Source organism: Drosophila willistoni, chromosome 3R (assembly GCF_018902025.1).
Source record: "Drosophila willistoni isolate 14030-0811.24 chromosome 3R, UCI_dwil_1.1, whole genome shotgun sequence".
In the NCBI taxonomy this organism is placed as follows: domain Eukaryota; kingdom Metazoa; phylum Arthropoda; class Insecta; order Diptera; family Drosophilidae; genus Drosophila; species Drosophila willistoni.
The window spans coordinates 27524829-27549554 of NC_061086.1; the positions used below are offsets into that span (position 1 = coordinate 27524829).

The window sequence follows — 24726 nt, forward strand, 5'->3', positions numbered from 1 at the left end:
TTTAAAACATAATTTCAACACACACTTTACTGTACTCACAAATTATGCAAATATTTTTCTACTCCTATTTAAATATATATACTTTCTGGCATGCTTATGCATTATGCTAAATAATTGCAACATATTTTATACCCTGTAGCTAAAAGGGCAACAAAAGTATATTAGGATCGACAATAGACTTAACTTAAAGGAAGTTAATAAGAATATTTGAATATAATGGTCATAGTCAAGTGACTTTAAAATGTTTCACAGGGTATCAAGAGGTCTGTCACTTGTATTGTTTGACTGGCTCATGACTGTTTTTGCCAGTTTTATTTAGTCAGAATTTGTTTGTCGACATTTTTCGTTCATTTTGCAAGTTAGCAAAAAAAATTATTGCGTTAATTATCGTCGAATGCCACAAAATATATTTCAAGCCAAATGCCTATCTGTACTTCTATGTGTTGGTCGGCATGATTGTATGTGTTTGTCTCTCTGTGTGTGTGTGTGTGTTGCGAGACCGCGCAATTTATTTTTGTTTAATTTTGTTTGTTTTTCGGCACGCGTAATTACATGAAGAATTCATGTGTGAAATTTTGTTATTGTTTGCCATAAATTGTTTAACTTTAAAACATTTATTGGATTTTCGCAACGTCAGACGGCAGAGGGGCACACTAACACACACACACACACACACACACACACACACACAAAAACCAAAAAAAAAGAAGTGGCAAAGTTGAAAACTTATATAAAATATTTAAGTAGCGGTGCGGCCTTCCCTTGCTGTTACTCCTTGTTACTTCAACAACACCAAAGCCAAGGAATATGCAAGTAAAATTTGTTTTGGTTTTTTTTTTTTTTGAGGGTCTCTAAATTATTGCACATTATGCTACGGAAAACCGCAACGGGATACGAAAAAAAAGGAGCGATGCCAAGGAAGAGCAGACGTAAAAGATGGCCAGACAATAAGTTAAATTAGTTTCAACCCACTTCAGAGTATTTTTGTACTCTTTCCTTCCCGCAGTCTTCAGTCCAACCAAAGTTGACAATAAAAATATTACCCATAAATTATGACAAGTGAGTTCATCACATGGCTTACATTTGCTTCCAACTGAAGTAACTGGCTCGCACTCACTCACTGTCTCTTTCTTTCCTCTCTTTCGCACTCAGTCGATTGGTTGTAAAAAGTTAGTCAGACTCCAAACCCCATTGTCTGGCCCAATCTCATACTTTCGCGCATATTTGCAACTAAATCTGTGTGCCTGAAAGTTTATGAATGCCCTGTAGTGCAGGGTGTGTCTGTGTGTGGGTGGGTGAATGGGTGGGTTGGCTTTATGCATATGGGGAAAAATGCATATTGTCATAATATTGAATCCATGATATATTGAATTTTGCAGTCAATAAACGTTTTATGATCACAGCTGCACATATTTCACTCAAAGCCAAAGTTACACAGTGAAAAGGAAAAAGAAAATTATATGGAAAATGTTGTCAATGTTCTCCTTGGCAACAAAAATTTAAGGCCATACGAGTAGTTTGAGTAGATTTTAGTCATCTTCTGTTTATAAAGAACAATCAATCCTTTGGCAAAAAATTTCGCATTTCCCCATTTGCTAAAATTCTATTAAACTTTTTATGAACCAAGCTTAGTTTGCGAGTAACAAACCAACAAGCTTGGCCACGCCCATGACAATATTATAATGGGCGTTAGGCGTTAGACGAAATTGAAACAGTAAGATGACGCACATTGCTTTGACAGGGCATTGATTGTGCTTGCCTTGGTATCAATGTTTTTATAAAGAAAGTACCTATATTGAAAGCAAAGGAGCAAGCAGGATAAAAAAAGAAAACAGAAAACAGCAAAAATGAAAAAGAAAGAAAGAAGAAACCAGAGGGCCGGGGCTAACTTCGACCGCGTCAAAGTTTGTATACCCTTGCAATTATTTTGGTAACTCTTTCCTTACCTATTATAGCCATCAAAGTGGAAAAACGTTTAAGCTAAAAAGGCTAATGTTTCCGAAAGAACGGCCTACAATCTTAGCATAGGAAATAACGAAGATATTGATCAAAGTCACTGTTTTCCACCGATTGTTCCTATGGGAGCTATATGATATAGTTACCCGATCCTTATCAAATTTGGCACAGTCATTAACAGATATATTAAACTAACAAATGTTTAATTTGTAAGCAATCGCGGCAAAATTAACTAAGTTATTGACAAAAGTCACTGTTTTCGAAAGATCGTTCCTATGGGAGCTATATGATATAGTGATTCGATCTTGATCAAATTTGACGTAGTCGTTTATATGTGAAATTAACTTACCAATATTAAATTTCACGACAATAGCTCAAAAAATAACGAAGTTATTAAGAAAAGTCACTGTTCGTGACTTTGCCATTTGTATGGGAGCTATATGATATAGTGATCCGATCCGGCTGAATCCGAGATATACAACGCCTGCAGTATATACAAGCCTACATGCAAAATTTCAGCTCTGTAGCTCTTACGGTCTAGGAGGAGTTTGCGTTGATCCAGACGGACGGACGGACGGACGGACGGACGGACGGACGGACGGACGGACGGACGGACGGACGGACGGACGGACATAGCTATTTGAACTCGTCTCGTCGTGCTGATCAAGAATATATATACTTTATATGGTCGGAGATGCTTCCTTCTATGCGTTGCACACTTCTGACCAAAATTAATATACCCTTTTTGCAAGGGTATAAAAATCAAATGGAAGAAAAGTTAGGCAAAGAGGTTTACATCGTCTCGTAAGGCGGCTTAAACGATTTGCGAGTTTATAGAAAGCCAAACACACTTGCCACACAAAACACACACACACACACACACACCCACGCACGATGAAGTCAGACATATGTATGAGTGTGTGTGTGTGTATAGAGGTGCCGACAGTAGATAGGGTAAAAGAAAACAGGATGGTTGTATTGTAAAACAAATGGAAAATTGCTTTTTGATGTAGTCAGACGACTTTGCCTTTTATGGCTGACTGCTTGAGCCTTGACTACGTGTCTCTTGTACAGTTTATATTGCTTTAAAGCGCCTAAAAGTATGCTATAAGCCAGCTGCATGTTGCACTCTTCAATATAACAATGAAGTAGATGAACATATCAGACAATGATGCCGATTCAATATTGTTTTATGATCCTCAACATGTATGCAAATATCTACTGTCCCAAAGAACACCAGACATTTGTATGTGTCTCCCTCTGTATGTGTGTGTGTGTGTGTGGTCGACAACTGCTGGCAATTTGTGGGCACTACCTGTCCGTGTTTTTGATAGACTTGCCATGCCATGCCATACCATGCCGCATCAATTTGAATAAATCTCCGGTTCATTGTTCGACTTTTTCGTTCGTTGCTTCTCTTTCGCTTTTTTTTTTCGCTGCTATCCAGATGCTGCACAGGGAACGTTACGCGATGTTAATTTGCTAGTGCAACCGCCTGCAGTTCGTCGTGGCCAGTCAGTGGCACTTCATTGCAACTACCAGCTGGAGGGGGCTCCGCTTTATTCAATCAAGTTCTATCGCGGGCAAATGGAGTTCTATCGCTTTACACCTGGCGAGTATCCAAACACAAAGGTCTTTCAATATCCCGGCATACGAGTGGACGTAAGTGCAATATGAAAGGGAGAGAGAGAGAGGGGAGAGTAATTAAACACATTTTTTATTCCCATCAGGAGGGCAGCTCCAATGCCACACTAGTATACATACGCAATGTCACCTTTGGGTTGTCTGGTCAATTCAGTTGCGAGGTGACTGCCGATGCACCGCTCTATTCCACATCCATGGCCTATGCGCAAATGCAAGTTGTGGGTAAGTACAAGGCCCACCCGAAGTCCCCTCAAAAATCTAACTACAAAAATGAATGCGTTTGAAATTTTGTTGGTTTTTCTTTTGGCAGAGTTTCCGGAAAAACGCCCACAACTATTTACCGAGCAAACACGCTACGAGCCAGGCGATGTCTTGCGAGCCAATTGCAGCACATTGCCGTCGCGGCCCAAGGCCGAGCTGCGCTTTACCATTAACAATGTGCCGGTAAGTAGAGATCTCTGCCAGGCCATCTTAATGTTGGCATAATATGTGTTTATGGATGGTAAGATGGAATGGGTTGGGTTGGGTTGGGTTTGGTTGGCTTCGGTTCAGAATAAGTCTCAAGCACGCTCGAGCTACTGCTACTGCCCCCAAGCTAAAATGCTTTACATAATGCCAACTAGACGATGGCAATTAAGACATCAATGCTATAGCATTTAGATGGTACAATATGTACATTCTGCATTGCATTAATGTGTAATTAATGTTTTACATAGCCAGGGAGGGGGTGGGGGCAAATATTTGAGAGCCTACCCCTAGTGTATTGAGGCAAGAGATTGCAGGGAGGAATCCTAATTAAACAGCTTTGACTTTGACTTGCCTAACGGCATCGTAAATCCTTTATAATTGCATCTACCGCTGTTCACTGTTCTTGCCTAATCTCATTTGCGTGTGTGTACTTGTGTGTGTGTGTGTGGTAGCTGCTGTCTAATCTTCTTCAAGCGACGTGCCTAGCCGGAATATGTTCTTTATTTATGAATATGAAGTAATTTAATCAAAGCTCTCATCTTAAACGTCCCACCGTCCACATTTTATCCACTTAATTAAAATTTTCGAAAAACCCTTTTCTCTCTTCTGCTGCCACACACACACACACACACAAACAAAATGAAGTCAATAAACCAAAAAAGAAAAAAATTCGAAAGAAAAAGGATAAGGAAAGGGTTCGCTGTGCGTCTGATTTGATTGTACGATTTGCTGTTTGTCATTTATCATTGCAAAATATGAACATGAAGCTGTGGGTGGGGATTGCTGGTTGGGCGTTAAGGGCTGGAGAAGGCTGTTAGACAGCTGGGCAAACAAGTCATATGCATATAGATGATGCTCTAGACTCGCTAACATCATTAGTCATTCCCTTTTCTGGCATTTTCATTTTTTATTTGCATCAATTTCGAGAACCGCCGCTAATCAGTTGCATAAATCAACAATGAAAATGAGAACAAAAAAAAGCAAACGATGGAAGCCTACACACCCGCTGGGGGAATCATTTTAAAGGCGTTTCCATTTCGGGTTAGAAATTCTTTCATTTCTTTTTTTTTTTTATATATTTTTGACCGCAGGACATACCAAATGTACCCCATATCTAACCTTTTTTTCCTCTCCTGGTTGTCCTCTTACTTGTCGCATTTGCTGCTGTTATTAATCATAGCCACGACATCAAATAAATTACATTAAAGTTCTGCCCAAAACCCAAACCGGACAAAAGCATTTTCAAATGAATTTACGAGTGAGAGATGAACAAATTTTCAGGCAGGGACCAGAGACAACTTTCGACTGACTGCCTGGCATGGGTAAAAAGAAAACTTATTAAACGCTTCATAAATTTTTATATTATGTCTACCCACATCATCAGACATAACGTGCCGAAGTGGGCGGCTTGGTTGACTGGCTGGCTGGCTGGCTGGCTGACTGGCTGACTGTCTTCGTGTCTTATCCTGTCGTTTTTATATATCTGTCGCTTAGTCTACTTTTTGGAGGCACACATACGCTTACGCACACATGCAGGCCGTTTAACATTTTATCTAGACTTTCTTTTCTCTTTCTTCTGGCCAAAAACTAATGACAAAAGCCGAGACAAAAGTGCGCGTTACGTGTGTGTGTGTGTATGTGTTTGTGTGTGTGTAACTGTGTTTGTGCAAAAAAGCAGTTGAAGGAGAATTGGGAATAGACTTGACTCAAGTCGACTCGAGCCCAAGTAGAGTCTGTCGTGTCACATAAAATTTTATATCTACTGTGTTTATGTTGACAAAGACAGCAGCAACAACAACAACAATAACCACAAGAACAACATCGACAGCAGCAGCAGCAGGAGCCGTAGCAGTAGATGGCAACAGAGCTGAAGCCACATTCTGTGATGGCAATGGCCCTGCAATTTAGTTTCATATGCCTGAGCATTAGATGCCTTTTTGATATTGAATTATGATCTGGGTGGCTGGTGAGCTGAGCTGTTCACGCTCTTTAAATTAGATGGAAAGACTAGGATGATAATAATAAAGCAAACACACACACACACACACACACACATATATACATAAACATAAATAATGCCAGCTGAAAGCCGTTGACCGACCTAGCATCTCTTGAAACACAGTTCTAGTTTGAGGCATCAGACCAAACCCAAAGATACATAAATGTGTGACCCATTGAGACACAAAAACTTTAAGCAACATAATTTGTTGCTAAGATAAATTTCAGAAAAATAAACCAGTAAGGGAAAGTTCAATACAGAACTTTGAATACACTTTAAATTGGGTTTCAAGTCTATCATTTAAAGATTCGCTGACAGTTCTTTGTTAGAAATGAAACAAAACAAAATGAAACTTTTTTTAAAAAACAATTTTCAAATTTCGACTTGCATTACTTATTATTAAATTCACTTTTTATTTCTATTTAGTAGAGGGACAAAAAATTTCTGTCACATTTAATGGAAAAAGTAGTCCAAGAGCGAAAAAAAAATACGAGAAAAATAAATAAACGACTTCTCTGCATTATAAATTCTGTCTTGGTGAATCATGGGAATTAGTTGGGATTAGTTGGCAATATCGAGAGGAAGCATGGCAGGGCAGACATGCTGGATTATGGATGGCAAATCGATTTTTGATAAATTATTTATAAAGCGCACACAACAAACAAAAAAACAAAAAACTAAGAACATAATTAAAGCCCATTTCAATGCCTGTGATTAATGGAATATTCTTGGTAAAATCGATGACCAAATGGCATTAAAGACACAATTCTATTTTCATCTCTTTTGCTCTGCTTTAGTTTACATATATTCTTGTTGTTTTGGGGCCAAGCTGGTGGCATTCTGCATAATTGAGTCATCATATTTTATGCAAAAGGCTAAAAACTGTTGACCAAAAATCCCATTTGACAACGACAATGACAACTGAACGAAATGCAATTTGAAAATGTTAATTTCTGGCAAACAATTTTCAGTTTTCAGTGTGGAATGTGAAATGTTTATTTAGTTTAGTTTTGCCTTTTTCACTCAATTTGCATAATCCTTTTTTTGGCACAAATTAACATGTTTTCCATGAGAATCGACAATAGCAAAAGCAAAGCTGCGGAAGCTGCGGACTGATAAGGGGGATAGCAAAAAAGATGTACAAGGACAAACCGATATTAATTGCCAACGACATCAAAATGAACTCTGGTCAAAAGGAAGAAGAAGGAACAACAAAGTTTTCTATTTGTTTAGAATGTTATTTTGTTAAGTTGGCTAAAATGTTTAGGCAAGCAAATGCCCAATGTTCGTTTAATTGCCTAAAATGGCAAAGAAAATGGATGGTGGGCTAGCGGGTTAAGGGTATTCCTTCTCAATGCCATAAAGGTAAATCACAAGAAATATGAGGGTATTTTCACTTTTGGGTCGCTGCCTCTGTGCCTCAGCCACATGCTTAATTAAAGCGCTTGGCTTCTTAAGAGTTTCTCGTAAATTACGCGGCATTAAATTGCCACATAGAATGAGGCAGGAATCCAGCGAGAGAAAGATAGAGAGAGAGAGAGAGAGGGACAGAGAGATGGTAAGTAAAAGAGGCAGACAAGAGAAAGAGAGAGGGAGAGTAAGCAAAGAAAATGGCTTTTTATGTCGCTGTTCCTTTGCCAGCATAAAAATAAAAATAAAATTCAAATAAAAAGCTAAGCCAAAAACGCACAAAAAGCTAAACAGAATGTGAGCGTGTATTTGTAAAAGTAAATGTATATATATATAAGTGTATGTGTGTGGATGAAAAGGGTTAAAAGGCGTCCAACAAACACAACAACAACAACAACAGGAGCAAAGCAATAAAGCGATTTTGCTTTTAATGTCGTGAGAGGTGAAAGCGGGAGTTTAGTTTGTTTCTTGAGCATCCTTTTTGTTCTTTTCTCCAACATTTGCTCCTTCCTTGTGACCCAATTCCCGTTCATGTTACCTGTAAGATCTTACACCTTTTTCACATGCATAAGTAAATGGCGCCTGAACGAGTTTGTAAGTGGAAATGAAATGCATATTTATTGTATTTAAATTGCCAACGAGTTGAGTTTACCTTTTCCATATTCCCCATCCTTTACCTTCCATTCCATTCCCCTAATGTTGGATGACAACCGAAACATTTGGAAAAAGCATTTTACTTGTGCGAAGCAACGGCATTGACAGAAGGAAATCGTGTAGGCAAAAGCAGCCAAATGATGCGGAAAAAAGAAGGCGTAGAGTGCTCTGGCATATATGCATATGCCGGACTTAGACGCATTTCGTTGAAAGATGTCCTGGTGATGTCAGAACGGAAATGAAAAATCCAACGCTTGAAGACAGACAGACAGATAGACAGACATCAAATAAACAGTTTGCATGGTGAAAATAACCTTGCAGTTGGACAACAACAATGAAAACTACAAAAGTGTAGAGAATGGTTACCATTTTGTTGCTAGATGCAAGAGGAAGGGGGCGAAGAAAAAAACAGCAAGGCGAATGAGTGAATAAGTGTCCAGTCACCAGTTCCAACACTAGCTCCAGTTTCAGTCTCAGTTTCAGCTTCAGCTCCTGTTATGTAGAACATTGAAAACTCGTTTTTAAATGGCCATGGCCAACAGCAACAACTCTTGCCACAAACAACAACAAAATATGACATGCCCATGTCCGTTTCCTTGCCTAGAAAATTGTGCCCAATGCAGGCAAGTGGTCCGTTCCTCAGTCCTCAGTGTCCGTTTTGCCCAAAGTTGCGCAATAGGCAGCCAACCATGGCCGCAAGTGCAACATGCTTGTAATAACCTCTCACCCCCCACCCCCCATTTAACACACACTCACACCCGCCACTCCAAAGCAAGTGCCTAGGCCATCCTTTACATGTAGGACGCAGACAGACGACAAATTGCCATTCATATGCAGTTGCACAAAACTGGGGACGAAACTTTGCTTTCTCTCTCCATCTCCATTTTTATTTCTCTTGAATTTTTTCTTCGGTGTTTTTTTTTTTTTTGTGTCCAACTTTATATATTTTTAGCTTGGGCAAGCGGAAACGGAAAGCAAAATCAGTTGCAGTTGCAATGGCACTTGGAATTCCAGTTCGAGTTTCCACTGTGTAGATCATGAATAATTTTAAGCACATTTTATTGAAAGGGTGTTGTGAGACAGGGACAGGGATAGTCTTCATTTTATATTCACTTGGATATAAATATTCAAAACAAATAACTATCTCTTTTCTGGTTAGGTATACACGGAGGCCACCCAATACATACGCACGACTGACAACCTAATCGCATCTCGTCTGAGTCTAAAACTACAACTACAGGCCGTACACTTTGTGGCCGGCATTAATGCCAATATTCAGACATCAAATGCCTTGGGCATTGGCTCTGGCAAGGGCACCGCGGTCTCGGGTGGAGGTGCCCTACTGCTGCGCTGCACAGCCCAAATTGGTGATCTATATCAGGAGTATAAGGAAATTGAATTGGGTACACCGCAAAAGGATCCGGTACCGGCTAGAGGTAGGACACATTTGCATGCATGCACCGCAAATCGAACTTAATTTAATATGTGTGTTACCATTTTCCAGTTACTCTGTCATCGGGCACAGGATTACAAAATTTTTTGGAAACATTTTTCTATACATCGACAGCTGATCAAAGATCGTATCAACCGTTGGGCTTACTTTCCATCATCCTTATGCAAATATTAAAAATATTTTAAAAATATATCGATTCAAAATTATCATTTGTGTTATTGCATTTAAAAAGAAAAGACATTTTTCTTTATTAATTAGGTTATTATATTTTGATGATGGAGTGTTTTGTGTCTGGGTGTTCCTTAAAGAAAAGTTTATGAAACACATAGACATACAACGTAATTACTCGCAACATGTAAATGTCAACACACAAAAATATAAGCAAATATAAATACGATCATGCGTAACAATGAATATTTGTGTTTTTTTTTTTTGGTGTTGATGGATTAGAATTGTTGTTAGTTGGGTGATGGACGCAACATCATCATAGTGAATTCTAAGCATTCCTCAATACCAGCCCATCGAATGCAATTGGGGATATTCTTATTTGAACTCTTTTTATAAATAGCATTTAGATTTACTCTAAAGCATTTATGAAACCACCAGCCACTGCGGTAGGTAAGGGCACAGTTTTCCTTATCATGATTATCATTTTTACGATCGTAGGTACTGAACTCATAGTTGAGATGGTGTACAAATTGATGGGGGAACTTTCCATATTCCTGATTACATTCTACAATTTTATAATTGGAATTCTCGTCGCTAATTTCAAATTGTTTAACTATTTGCCAGTATTCGGAGCTACTTCTTCTTTTGAATATAAATCCCAACTGCATTAATTCATGATTTGTCATGCGATGTATCTTCTCCAGCCCATAGAAGAATTCCGTTTTTAGATCGCCAAAGCCATTCTTATAGTCGTCCCAACCGCGAAAGAAAGTCTCCTTTCCTTTATCGCGACGTTGGATAACTATCCAATTGCCATCCCTAGATTCCGGTCCGATTTGGCAGCGTACACTCATAGGCGTATGAAAACCAGGTAAGATCATTTTGTAAATGCCATTTGATTTTACTTCGTTACAGTCGTTGATTGTTTTATCGTATTCTTTGACTTGCTTATTTATTTGGTAAATACTTCCTCCTTTACGACTTCTAGCTTCTATTGGCAGAGACACATTAGCCAGAGAACGATGAGAGCGATGACGTCTTTTCTCATATCTAGATGGTACCTTAGCCACCACACAGCTATTCAAGCTAATAAAGAGGAGAATCACAACTTTCCACGGCAACATACTTAATAAGAATGATGGCAAAAATGGGAACTAATATGCATTGTTAAGCCAAAACTGCAAGCTTTAATCATATCAAAGTATACCTAATAACGTTTCCAATTCTGTAAATCCGTTAAGAGCTGCATTTTATGGTATTTTATTGTACTTATTGCAGATAATAAATTTTTATCATTTTCCAACAACAAACCTTAGTCGATATCTAATAATTTAGTAATGTTTTTCTGTATTTAGATATGCAATATAAAAAGAAATATAAAGAACAAACAAACAAAGGTTTGTGCGAAGTGTGAGCGTTTTAAATGCGTGTTTTTTGTTTTTTGGAAAAGAAGTGTTGCCTACTTTTAGTCAGTCGTTGAGAAATGAATTGAAGCAATAAGGGACAGCATCAAGGGATTTTATATACAATTAAAATTCAACGTATAGAGGGCAGCAGCAGCATTTTAGCTCAACGCTTTGTGAAAAAGTCATTAAATGATAAAATCACAAAATCAATTAGCCAGAAACTTTAGCTGGCCAAAAACCCATGTCCCACATGCCCCGTGCCCAAGTCCGGGCGCCAACCAGCCTGGCCATAAATTGCAACACTTTTATCGCCAACCCAGACTCGCCTTGTGCCGCCTATTTCTGTTCTTACTCTAGTTGATGCTGCCGCTAACGTTGCTGGTGGCGGTGCTGGTGCTGCTGCCGCTGCTTCTGTAGCTGGCTCACAGTTGCAGCTTCCGATTTCCGTTTCCGTTTTGCGGTGCCGCCTTGGAGCTGGCACTGTGTTTTGTTTGGTTTTTATTTGCAGCGCACATTCGCCCGAATGCTTGCATAAGTGGGCAGGAGTCAGTTGCTCGACTTGGCCACATAGTTTGCTGGTGCTTCTGCCTTTGCTGTTGCCCATGTATTTGCTTTTTGGCAAACGCATTTTTTCATTACTTTGGACTGGCCCATGGCCAAGTTGGGTAAATGGCAAATGCATTTCGCTTCTCCTCCTTTAACCCTTTCATCTATATGAGAGAGAGTGTAACTGAGCGTGTGTGTGTCTCTGTGTGTGTTAACGCGCAGCATTTTCGTCTTTGTCGTTTCGTGGGGGCTATTGCAACAGAGCAAGTTCCGTTGGAATATTCCTTTATTTTTTTTGCTCCTTTTTTTGGGTCTTTTTTTTTCTTTTTTCGTTGTTGGATTGGGCTCTTCCCATTGCTTGTCATTGGCCACGCCTCCCTCAAGGCAAATGGACAGAGTGGCGTATGAAATATTTTTATGCAATTGAAACGAATTGCGAAAAAATGATTTATGCAACAGCATTAAAGAGCAAATTTGGTACACTCAAAGGGAAAACTGAGCAGATATATAGGAATATGATATGGCCCATCGGGTAACAAGATAATAAAATGAATAAAGCAACTTACCCCAATTCAAAAAATACATACATATGTACATACATACATATATGTTTATTTGAGGAAGCGAAGCATTACAAAAATATTAAATAGCTTACCCTATCCAAAAGCAATGGAAATTTCTAAAAGCTTTGCTTTAAATTTGGAAATAGTGTGATAAATTGGTTATATTTTACAATATTTCAACTGCACCATAAATAATTTTTAATTAGTTTATTAAGAGTCATTCTGTTGTGACAAATTAAGCAACCAATTTTCATGTGTATTGTATTTAAAAGAATCCCATTATTTGCGATCTTTTCAAAAGCAACTGAGAAACATTGTTTACTATAAATTTTCGACGGACAAACGACAGCTCGTTAAAGGTCAATTAATTAATTGAAGCCTACAGCAGCAAAATGAAGTCATAAAATTGAAAGCCTCGACAGCTAAGAGCAAAACAAAGCCAACCAATGAAAAGGCAGTGTGAAGGAGCAAAAAGGAGCCAACAAAATGAATTGCTAGAAATCACTGCAACCGCAACGGGAAAAGCGCAAAAGAACGAAGGCATGGAATGCGATGATAAAGTGAAAAGTGATTTCAATTCAGGCATTTGGTCATTTGGGTTTGACTTTTCATATCTACAAACATACGAATACATACATACATACATACATATATAAATGTATGGAAAGCCTCTATCGGTATTTCAATTTACACACAATTGCTTCGTTAGCGCTTAAAACACATATTCACACGTTCATTTCACACACAAAAAAAAAAAGAAGGAAAGTAAGTGCAAAGTGAACCAGAATCAGAATCAGAATGTGCAAATAGGAAACTCTCACAATTGATAATGCATGTCATGAATATTTTAACACATACGAGTACACATACATATGTATGTATGTATGTATGTATATCCCATATTTTTATACCTATATTTTTATATACATATAAGACATATATTCACATTTTTATATAATTTCATGACTGATTTTTTGGCAAATGAAATTTTCACATTGAACATTTACATTGCATATTGTTAGGGTCACACACACACACACATACTCATAAATCATCATTAATATCTGTGCGTGTGTGTGGCAACAATGGCACTTCGTTAGTTCAGCGGACAAAAAAAAATAACATTATATAAAAACCTGGCAAACAGCAATCAAAATTCAATTTATTTACGCACACAATTTGATTTTTTCATATTTTTCTACGCATCTCGGTGACATTTTTGCCTCCCCTCACCGCATTTCACCTACTTTTCCCACCAACTTCTAACCTCAGCTCATTCTATTGAGTTAAACAATTTATAACACCAAATGCAATTTAATTGCAATTTGTAATGCAGACACAAAACACAAAAATGTCTCTGCCTAGAAGTAAAAAAAAAAAAAATGTAATTATAAATAAACTAAATGTATGTAAAGTTGTACGTTTGTATGTGTGTATTAGCCAAAAAATGTAATCAATAATTTATGTTGCATACAAAATTATAAATACAAATACAAATAAGTTGATATTATGCCGCCAAAAATTGCAACTAGCTAATTAGCCAACATCATTTATTTTATTTATAGGCCCTGACGTAATCCAAAAATAAAACTAACTAAAACAAAAAGCTCTCAAATTTAGCCACTATCAAAACGAAATTTGCATACCCTTTAGCCCAGTTTTCTGCAAATATTAAAGTTCAGTATAAAAATAGAAATCAGTTGCCTTTTTCCGTCTAAAAGGTTTCACTTAGAACTCTCATTTTAATATGCTCTACTAAAGGGTACAGAAATTCAAAGTTATATGTTTCAATGTGCAGTAATTGGAAAAACATTTGGTGTTTTTTTTTTTGTTTTGTTTTTTTTTTTTTGGATTTGTAGTTCTCCTTTATTTGTACAAAATTAAATGTAATTTAATAAACCGAATTTGCTCATTTATTTGATTTCGATTCGATTTCGATTTCTATTGATAGCACGAATGTTATGCGAATGTTCTTGTATAGGCTCTACATTTATTTGGACAAGTAATTTGCATTTCATTTAATTTTATGCAAATTTTTGAAAACCAAAAAAAAAAAAAAGTTTTTGATCATATACTCTTGATAGTGAAAATAATAAGAACAATAACAATAAATTGGCAATGGCATAAGCATTTAATTAAAACGACATAAATGAACTTTAAATGCCGCAAACGTAATCATTGCCACAGTTGCACCCGGTCCCCAAGCTACATACACTGGGTTCAGATGTTGGTCATGCTCCTGGATGTTGCTACTGCTGTTGGCCGCAAAAGCCGCAGCCTTTAAGCGCCGTTTAAACGTTCGGCTCGTGGCCCGTCAGCGACCTGTCAAACGTGTGTTTGTGTCTGACCGAGGGACGAGGGAGGCAACAGAAGACCTGCAGATTGCCGACAGCAACGGGTAATCAACATTCAAACAAACAGACTGACGGGCAGACAGACACTTGGTCAGTCAGTCAGTCAGTCAGACAGCCAGCCAGTTGTTCGGTCAATCGTTATGGCAAGAAATACATGTTGAAGGAGCTAAAGGGCAAACAACATCGTTGGCTACAGGGATTTTAGTCCAGGTATGAGTCATGCAGGGCAGGTAGTTGCCTCTGAAAACCGCAAAATAAAACTACTGGAAAAATGTAAATACGTTTTGTAGGACTTAACAAAGTTTCATATAAGATCTCGATCGATTCTTTATAATTACTTTAATCACATTTTCTAGTATCGAGACCAAAAAAATTCATTAACTAATGTCCTAGTAGAAGTGGACACAAATTTGGCAATTATTGTAAGCAAAACACAAGATAACATTGATAAAATTCAAATTATTATTATTAAAAATTGTGTTTTCTTAAAATAGAAATGAAACGAAAAACCAAATGTCTTAAAATAAATTTCTGAAAAAATCAGCCAACTACAAATGATAAGAGAGAAATGCCTAAAGAAATTTCAAAGAAATTTCCAGTTAATTTCAAGCTTGCCCTGTTTGTTCTGTATTCCTTTTGCTGCGTTTCATTCAGTGACAAACATATGAATGGCTTTCATTTTGCGACTTAATCATAATTTTAAAATGTTTACGCTTTTGGCCGAGTGTTGACATTTATTACACCACTGCCAGGCCAAAAGGCTGTAACCATGTGACACAACAAGCCACACACACAAAAAAAACAAAATATAATAATTTAAGAAGAGAGTCGAAAGATAGGACATTGAACTGAAGGTAAATGGAAATCGGAAACCGCAAGTAAATCAGAGTAAGAGATCAAGATTATATTTGTGATTCGCTTTAAAGTTTTCAATTTACGCACTTGTTTGTGTTTCAGATTGGATTCGAGACGCCATCACGTAGTCTCAATGTAAATTCTGCAGCCAGAATGCCTAATTGTGGCAGAAGTGCATACCCACATATACAGACACACCCACACACATACCCACACACACACACACGGCCACACGCACATTTAAAAGGGAAGGTAAGCTCATTACGCATACGCCGTGTGGCAGCAGCCCAGGCAAACAATGCCAAGCAACGATGAGGAGTTCGCCAATGAGGACGATGACGACAACGACAACGACAACGACGGCAACATAACCACATCATAAACGTTTGGACCGCACTTGCACGCATGAATTAAGCATTCCGCAAAAGTAACTGTACTGCAGCAACAGCGGCAACAATGGCAATAGCAGCAGCATTTTGTGGCAATTGCCGAGGGCTCTTAGACCAAAACACGTACCATTCTATGCACGTCATGACCTGGTCCTGGGTACTGGGTACTGGTTCTCATTCTGTTGCTGTTTCTGTTTCTGTTTCTGGCTTTAGCTTTGCACATGTTTACTTACTGCGTTGGCGGCGACGGCTGCGGTGGCAATGGCAACCTTTCCCTAAAGTTCAACCTTATTGTCATTGGATTGGATGCTGCATGCAAAGCGCGTGCATTCTTTCGCTAGCCATCGACTCGTCGACTCGCCGACTTTACCCAATTCACGCAAAATTTATAAGCTAAAATTCTTCTGACATTACCCAAAATCAATTGCAATGTTATATGGGAAAAGTATTTTCTTTTTTCGAAATTAAATTGCCAATTGTCAATGTTATTTTGCTTATTTGTGTTGTGCTCGCTGGCCTTTCCGGCAACTATAAATTTCATTCTGGTCAACTGCAGCTGTGGCAATAGAGGACACCATCATCAGCTGCTACGTATATGGACCAAGTATTACCCTGTTTGGTTTGTTAAATAAAGAAAATGCCTTACCTTCATCAGGGGCATGCCTCTTGGCAACTCAGAGATACTTGGAATCAACAAGAATACAGACGAAAAAACAAAATGGAAGAAAAATATGCCACACCAAAATTCTCTACAGTCGCAGTAAATTCAGCCTTAAGGACACAAAGAACCACAATAAAAATACCAACAACTTCATTTCCCGTGCTGCATCCAAGGACTATTGTCCTTGCTGCTTCTCGTTGTAGCTGCTGTTGCTGCTGCTGCTTCTGCTTAGCGTGCTTCATGTCTCGTAATTGTTTTTATTTCCTCTCTGGTTACCTCTCTCCACCAAAGAAATAAAGAACAAATTCTAAATAACTATATATACGTATTTTTTTATATATATTTGAAGGTTTATATATATATCAATTGGTTGTTTTTTAGTATACTTGCCACACTTTTTTCTTTCCTTTCTCTTTTTTTTTGTTTTTGTTTCCGCTTTGGCATTTGGTAAATTTTATTTACGCATTTCATTCGATTAAAGTTGAATTGAGTCCATTTTTTACTTGAGCCACTGGGGCAAATTGTGTAATAGACCAATCTGAAATTGAATTTATTGAGGATGCGAAATGCCAAATCTGATTAGGGATGATTTTTCTGAAGCGGGAAATCATTTTCTTTACCTTAAAGCAAAAGCCACAAAACAAAATTGTAACCACCAAACACAAAACAAAAAATTTTTGTTTTTCACTTTTCCGCAACTTTTCTTCTCACATTGTTGATGACATGAAAATATATTTCAATTATTTAGCCAGGGATGGATTTTAAGGTTAAGAATTTAACTTCAATCATCTTAATTTCTCATTTAAGCTCATTAATGGGACTTTAAATTTCGAAATTCAAAATTTTATTTTAAAATGACACTCAGCAAAGTTGATTCGGTTGAACTTTTATATTTAGATTCGCTCCTGTTATTATTTGTTATAAATTATGCGCCCAACTTTACGGGAGGCCTTACAAATTATTTCTGCATTCAATTAAGCGAATCTTTAGAAATTCATGGAAAATGTTTGAGATTATGTAAATAAGAAATTCTACAAGTACACACACACACACCCATACCCACACACTCACACAAAAGATCACACACACTGAATGAGAGGGAGAACTCTGACAGAGGGAAGCAAGCACTTGAGCAAATTAACAAAATTTCAATCACACTTCATTAGCAGAGAGAAATTTCAATGGGATGGCTGCTGCATGTGGATATGGCTTTCGTCCTTCTGTATGGAGGGGTGCTTGGAACTACACAAAGATAGCTGAAGAACAAGTGCCTGCAAGGCATTTCGATGGGTTCCTGGGCTGGGTAAATCAGAATCTGAATATGGGGTTTGGTATTTCACAGTTTCACATACACATTTAGGAAATTAAATGTTTCAAGTGTGACATTCCAAAGTGAAGAGAACCAGAGATGATGACACTGCTGATGAGCTGCTGATGCTAGGGACACATAAGAATTAGCAAAAATGTTTTCATCAAAACAATGCAACTAATCTGATGATGATTTTTCCTCCAAATGCTTTTTAATTACTTTAACCCACAAATAAATATTTTAGCAACGCTTCAAAAATCCTCCCAAGCAGCAGTAGAGAGAACAGAAACAACAACAACAACACATTGAATAAAAAACAACTTTGTTGTGCATAAATTGAGATTTTGCTGAACGAAAGTTGGCTATATATAACACTAAATGCTCTTAAAAATATTATGATGGGTGGGGTGGAGGATGAATGAAACGAGGGAGAACAAGAGTATGATGAGGGTGCAAGTCGGGCGGGGTGCAGCTGTGGCTGCGGAAGGTGCCGCAGGTTGCGGATGTGTGCGCCATGACTTCACATATTGCCCATGGCGCCACTAAAATATTATTTTATGAAAATTTGCTTAAGGATGCAGCAACAAGAGCGGCGCAGCGCAGCAGCAGCAGCAGCAACAGAGAAAGGATCGTGGTCTGGGTTCGGGGAAGTGGTTGCCAAAAGTTTGCTTATCCTTGAAAGTTTATTTTCTGCCGGAAATAAACAAAATTGCACTTGGGGTGTTTTCTTTTTTTTTTTTTTTGCCTTGCTTTTTTATTGGTTGCACAGGATGCAAATGACTGAGTGGCTGCTGCCAATGCAAATGCATCATCATAATAACGAAAAACGTAGGAGTAGAAATAAAAAAACACAAATAAGCCAGAAAAATGTAAAGTAAATTGGAAAGACAGGTGAAATTTACACACAGTTCGTTTTTTAAATCTTAAGTTGGCCTTGCTGATGCTATGTTGGCCGGCGGCTTTTGGCCAAACTAAAATAAATAGAAAACGTTGTAAATTAGCAGCATATTTGCACGACAATTATTTTCATAGCAAGCGGTAGGTAGCACAAGGACAGAAAAAAACAAAAGTGAATTGTTGGCTATGAGGCTAAGGATGACCCAGGTTGAAGAGGACAGCAGTGAGGCCATTACGAAAACATTTAATTGTTATTTTTACCAAATGAATGGCAAACGGCCCGCAGCACACAACACTCACAAGCACACAGAAACATACACACATACACAGACAAATTGCGGTGTGCTCATTACGATGGCAATCTACAGAGAGAAGTCGCTCTCTATATCTCTCCATGGTGGCTAGAGGAGCCACAGGGTGTCGCAGGGCCAAGCCGCAAAACGTTAACGTTAACGCTAACGCATCTGTCATCTTTCATGCTCTGCTGCATATCTTTGTTCACCTCCACACAACCCCACTCCTCCTTCTTCTGGACAAAGGCACATTGTTCAGCTCCTCGTCCTGCGGCTATATGCCTCTATCTCTGTCACTCTATGTCTGTGTGTGTGTGAGGGAGAGAAATGTAGTCAACCAACTAGGCCAAGTGAAACACTCCATTGCATGTCCCTATGCCATATTTTCCACTAATTAAAATAAACAAAATGCCAGTAACTGGGCTGCCATCATGATCATCATCAACATTGTTATCGTTAGGACAGGAAAGTCACTGGAAAATGGCACAAGGTTATTTACCAGGTGCTGGCCACCAAACCAAACCAAAACCCAAACCCAACCAAATCAAAACAAACTCAAACATTACAACTAACCGACAGAGACAACTAAGAGTGCATAAAGTTCTATTCCATTAAATGACTCGGTTAATAAGAGACTTTTTTTTGCTTTGAAAAACTAGAATACACTAAAAAGTTTCGTCTCCTTAAAACTAACACCACAAAAGGGTCATTTGGCAATCTTCCATTAAATATTATAATAAAAAAAATGGCATAATTCAACTTTACATACTAAATCTTTGCTTTTTAATTGACTCTTGCCTGCAAAAAAACTAAAAGTATTCGAAATTTCTTAGATTTTTTTAGCTAGCTTTCTCATTTCTTTTTTGCTTTTATTATATTTATATTAAATTCGAAACTATTTGTAAGAAAACAAAATTGCTGTCTCCCTTTCTTCACCCCTACACCTTTTGCTGGAAAACAATTAACAAACCCTTGTTCGGACCCTTTTTTTGGCATGGTCTCATCAATTTTGGTAAACTTGATTAAAAACACTGCACAACACGGAAACTATTTTTGGTTGAACTGAAAACTGTGCACGATGGAAGGGACTAAACTACATGAACTCCATGGTCCATTCAGTTGTACATAATAATTTTAATAACAACTTTTTAATTGCTTATTCATGTACTAGCTATGCTGCTTGTCTAGTGAAACGAGCATCGAAGAGGACAGCATCTTCTCTTAGCCCTTCTGACACCCTTGATCCCCAAACGGCAGTTGAGCGAGCCAGTAGTCCATTTTTATTCGTTGTAAACTTTTGCTTTTTAAATGTTTCTTTATTAGTTGCTGTAATTGTTTTTTTTTTTTTGTTTCTTTGTGAAACAAAAAGGATTGAAGAAACGGAAAGAGTTGTACCTATTCCTCATGATGGCGATGGGAAAAGACCAAGAAGAAGATTTCTATTCTGCGGTTTGCTGTTTTTGTTTTTGCTCCATCAAAGAAATCGAGACTTGAGCTGAGAGCGTCTTGGGGCCTGGTGTCGAAAGTTTTTACTCCCTGCTATGCAACAACAGGCAACAAAGTTAAGCAAGAACTAGCTGAGAAGAGCATTTGTTTTTGTACTTTTAATTTTTTTTTTTTGTTGTTTTTTTGTGTTGCAACATTTTCTTCTTGTTTTGAGTTTTGTGCTTTGCGTTTTCTTCAACCATTTTTTTGTTGCTGTTTTGTTTTGTTGTTGTCTTTTGTAAACACACCGGAAATGCTCCAATTTTGTGTTGGACCGCTGCGGAAATGCTTGCCATAGCAGCATGAAGGCAACAAAAACTGCAATTCTATATAGTCTAGAAAATATATATCTGACAGAAATACCTACATACATATACATATATACAAAAAGAGTGAGGCATAAGTATATATATACATATATATGTATGGCAAAAATTGCAACTGTAATTTGCGCCTTTGTTTTGCTTCTTCTCGCCTGTATTCTTCCTTGTCGTAAATGTATCTGTATCTATATCTGAGACCCAGTCTGATGCTGAAACTGAAGCTATGCCTGGCCAAAAGTACTAAGTTTTCAGCGCAAAACTTTTACCCAAAAAAACAACAAAAAAAAAACACAAAACAAATATACATACATTCGTATGTATATGTATATATATATTTATATATGCATTTTGCACAGACAAACACACACACACACATATACGTATAAGTAAACAGCCAAAAAGCAACTTAGCTGCATTGCCATAGAATATAAACAAGAAAATTTTGGTATTAAAACTAAATTAAAGAAATGCTCTTGGCGACAAAATATTTTGTTGAGGCAACACGAACAGGAACCAAACAGGACGAAATACTAAATGCAAAGGATTTACCATACCAAGCTTTTCTAAGTTGTATCTGTGTGTGTGTGTGTGTGAGTGCGAATGTGCGTGTGAGTGCGAATGTGCGTGTCTGTGTGTTTGCCAAAAATTTGCTCAATCAACATTAGCATGTTTGTCGAAGCAAGCAAATGCAATTTCAACTTGCAACTGCATACTTTATTGAGTTCCAAGAAGCCAAAATTCTTTAATAAGTTTTAGTTTAACTGAAGAAGTAAAGTGATAACTTTAAGATATTCTATTGATTTGAAATTGTTTAATGGGAAAGCAGAAGAATAAGAAATAGAAAAAAGAAAGGACTTTTGTAATTTAAAAAGAAACTCAAGGAATGAATGGATGAAGAAGTAAAAAAAATTAGCTCGAAAGGTATGCCCAGGTGAGCCTGGAAGTTGTTAAACGAATGTACAAATTTGTTAATGATTATAACCAATTAGAAACCATTGATTAATTAGCAATTAAGCTGAATTCAACACTTCTATCAAATGGGAATTAAAAATGTAGTGTAAATATAAACAAAGACCCAAAATATTAACGATTCTAAGCCAAGTATTTAATGAGGTAAAAGAATAAAATTATAAACTGTTTCACCATTCCCAAAGACAACTCAATGTTATAGATTGATTGATATGATTCCACTAACATCATAATGGCCAATAGCTTTCCATCTGGCATCTGATATGCTCCTATGTATGTATTAACACATTGCCAACAGGTGATGAACGATGTCAAATAGTGTTGACACAAGAGAGTCAATCGGAGCAAGCAAAAGTAGCAGGCGAGTATCGACAACGACACAACAACTCATTAGATTAATGGTAATGGATTAGTCAGCATCGAACTGAGCTGTCTGAATGGTCGATACACATGTATGTATGTATGTATGTGCACGGACATTGTGGCTCGGCGCCAGAATGTCTAATATAAGTAGCAGCACGTAATTAGTGCCGTAGGTCGCGGCAATGAGGCAGAATCTAAGCAATTTATTTTAGTGCTTGGACTTCCATTTAACGAATGAATACAAAGGGAAGACACAAAGTGAGCATTAAATGCACATTTAATTACACTGTTTAAATTAAAGCACAATGTTGTTAGTCACTTGACTTTATTTATGAATGGAATGGTGGTGGATGGAAGGGCAAGCAGCAATGGAGAAGTGTATTCATTTAATTCATAACCAATTTGCCATGACACTGCTTTCCGTTTTTCCATATAATATCAATAATAACTTAAGCATCTTTTTGCCCGAGTCTTTTGCTCTTTATGTATTGTGTTCCCTTTATGCGAATTCCGACTGCATTTCAAGTGGCTCGAACATGATGATGCCATGGAAGGCGAAAAGTAAAATGTATGAAATACTAAGAATTCTGATGAGCAACTGTGTGTATTTGTTCGCTCTGGCCTTTACCAAAGTAATTTAAATAAAACAGCGAAATACTGCTACAGAAATTTTAAGTAAATTTAAAGCAAAGGCAATCTGAACAATTGACTTGAAGCTATTAAAAGTGTATAACATCATTTAGGTCATTTAAAAATTTGACAACTCGCATAAAGCACAAATAAGCACAAAAATAGTATTCAAATCATAACTCCTAAAAGTGTATCATAAACGTGTAATACTATCTGACTAAATGCCACTAACTAAACAATTGAATAACATTTATCAAAGTAAATAAGCAATTAGATATTAATTTTTGTCTGTGAAAAGGTATAGAATAACATCTACAAAATAATTAATCAATTAAGTTATATTAATGTCAACTTAAATATCCCCAAAACTGTTTGTTGTGCCAAAAACCTGTCGACCTTTTTTTTGGCTAGTGTACCTTAAGAAACAAAAATTTGTAACTTAGTTTCGGCTGCTCCACTTTTGGTAAGACGAGCTTGGCATGCTGAACAGGCGGGCAACAGCCAAGTGTCGAGTTCAGCCAACTCTCTTGTTTAGCCCACTCATATTTTGGCAAGAATTTATGCGCTAACAGGCAAGAAGAGCTTAAGTGATTTTAGCTGTAAACTAATTGAGATTGCTGGCAAAGACCATGGCAATGGCAATGACAGTGACAGTGATACCGTTGACAACCATCGGCAACCATTTGCAGGCATTGATATACTTCATTTTATTAACACCTTCATCAAGTTGATTACGCCAACGTGATTCGATGCCAGCTACACACACACACACATTCACATCCATGTCAATCAGTGCATTTGTTAGTTGTTCAGTTAGAAAACAAGTCAGTCACACACACCGTGTGCATTCACTTCAAACGCTGGCCGACCTGGCTAACGCGTGCCAGTTAGCCAAACCCCAATAAATGGTGGCTCTCTAAGCCCCAACTCTGACTTCAATTCCGCGACGTAGTGTACTCAGAGCTGGCGAGCACTTGTAATTCAACGCACGTTGCGTTTGTTTTTTTAATCGACGCTAGTTTTTTGTTGCTCCCGCTGTCATATTTTATTGGCGGAGCAAGTGCTGTGTGACTTGGTCTCCGTCTCCGTCTACATCCACATCTACATCCATCGCATATAGCATTTTAAATGTCATGTTGTCAATCGCCTGCACTGGACAGTTGGCCTCTTTGAGATGGCCAACAGCTTATGTGCGGTCGGGTAGATAAGCATAAATTACATTAGTGAAGGCGCCTGGGAAACGGCGGGGGGTGTCTTCATTAAATGTTCAACAGTTTTTTCTCTGTGTTTCGGTTTGGTTTTTTTTTTTTCTTTTACAGGAGCTGGAGCTGCAGCGGCGTCAGTGTGTTGACATGGAGTTATTTGTAGCAGGATGTAGGTCGCCATCAACCTTGAAAATGAAACTGAAACCAATGTCAACGACGCGGCAAAATACGCCAAGTACCTGACCAAGGAGAGGATTTTGATGTGAAGGATGATTGGCAGGAGCAGATACGATGTATGGAAGCATTTATTTAGCTTGAACTGAAGAAATTCAATAACAAATGTGTAAAGTCAATACTGTAGAGCATCTCAAAGTTAAAGGTCGATTCAAAATGAAATATGTTCATAACAAGCCACAAATCCATCTCTGCTGACTAACAGTTTTTAATCTAAATATCGTTTTATTTGTAGAAAAAGAAGAAGTGAGGGCAACTACATCAAAGAGTAAGAAAAAATACATCGCAGAATTCATATTTCTGTCTGTTAGGACACTGCAAAAGAGGAAGAACTGAATCAGTTACACAGAAAGATTTCTTGAATAACTATTAAATCTTTTTTGGTACATAGTTAAAGAAATTTTAAAATATGTTCACCTAAACTAACCTATTTGCAAATTTTTGCCTGTGTGTGGTCAGGGTAACGACCCTGTCAAAAGTATCAAAGACATT

At 37.6% G+C, this 24726-nt stretch overlaps 1 protein-coding gene across 1 annotated transcript in view; it reads left to right on the top strand.

Moving 5' to 3' along the window:
• LOC6646931 overlaps nucleotides 1-9777 on the top strand; it is a 32084-nt gene extending 22307 nt beyond the window's left edge. The window contains exons 3-7 of the mRNA XM_002069618.3: nucleotides 3404-3618; nucleotides 3687-3822; nucleotides 3911-4044; nucleotides 9291-9567; nucleotides 9636-9777. Coding sequence (XP_002069654.2) covers nucleotides 3404-3618; nucleotides 3687-3822; nucleotides 3911-4044; nucleotides 9291-9567; nucleotides 9636-9769 — 896 coding nt within the window. The 3' untranslated portion in view covers nucleotides 9770-9777. The remainder of the gene's footprint in view (nucleotides 1-3403; nucleotides 3619-3686; nucleotides 3823-3910; nucleotides 4045-9290; nucleotides 9568-9635) is intronic.
• Nucleotides 9778-24726: the final 14949 nt, after the last annotated feature.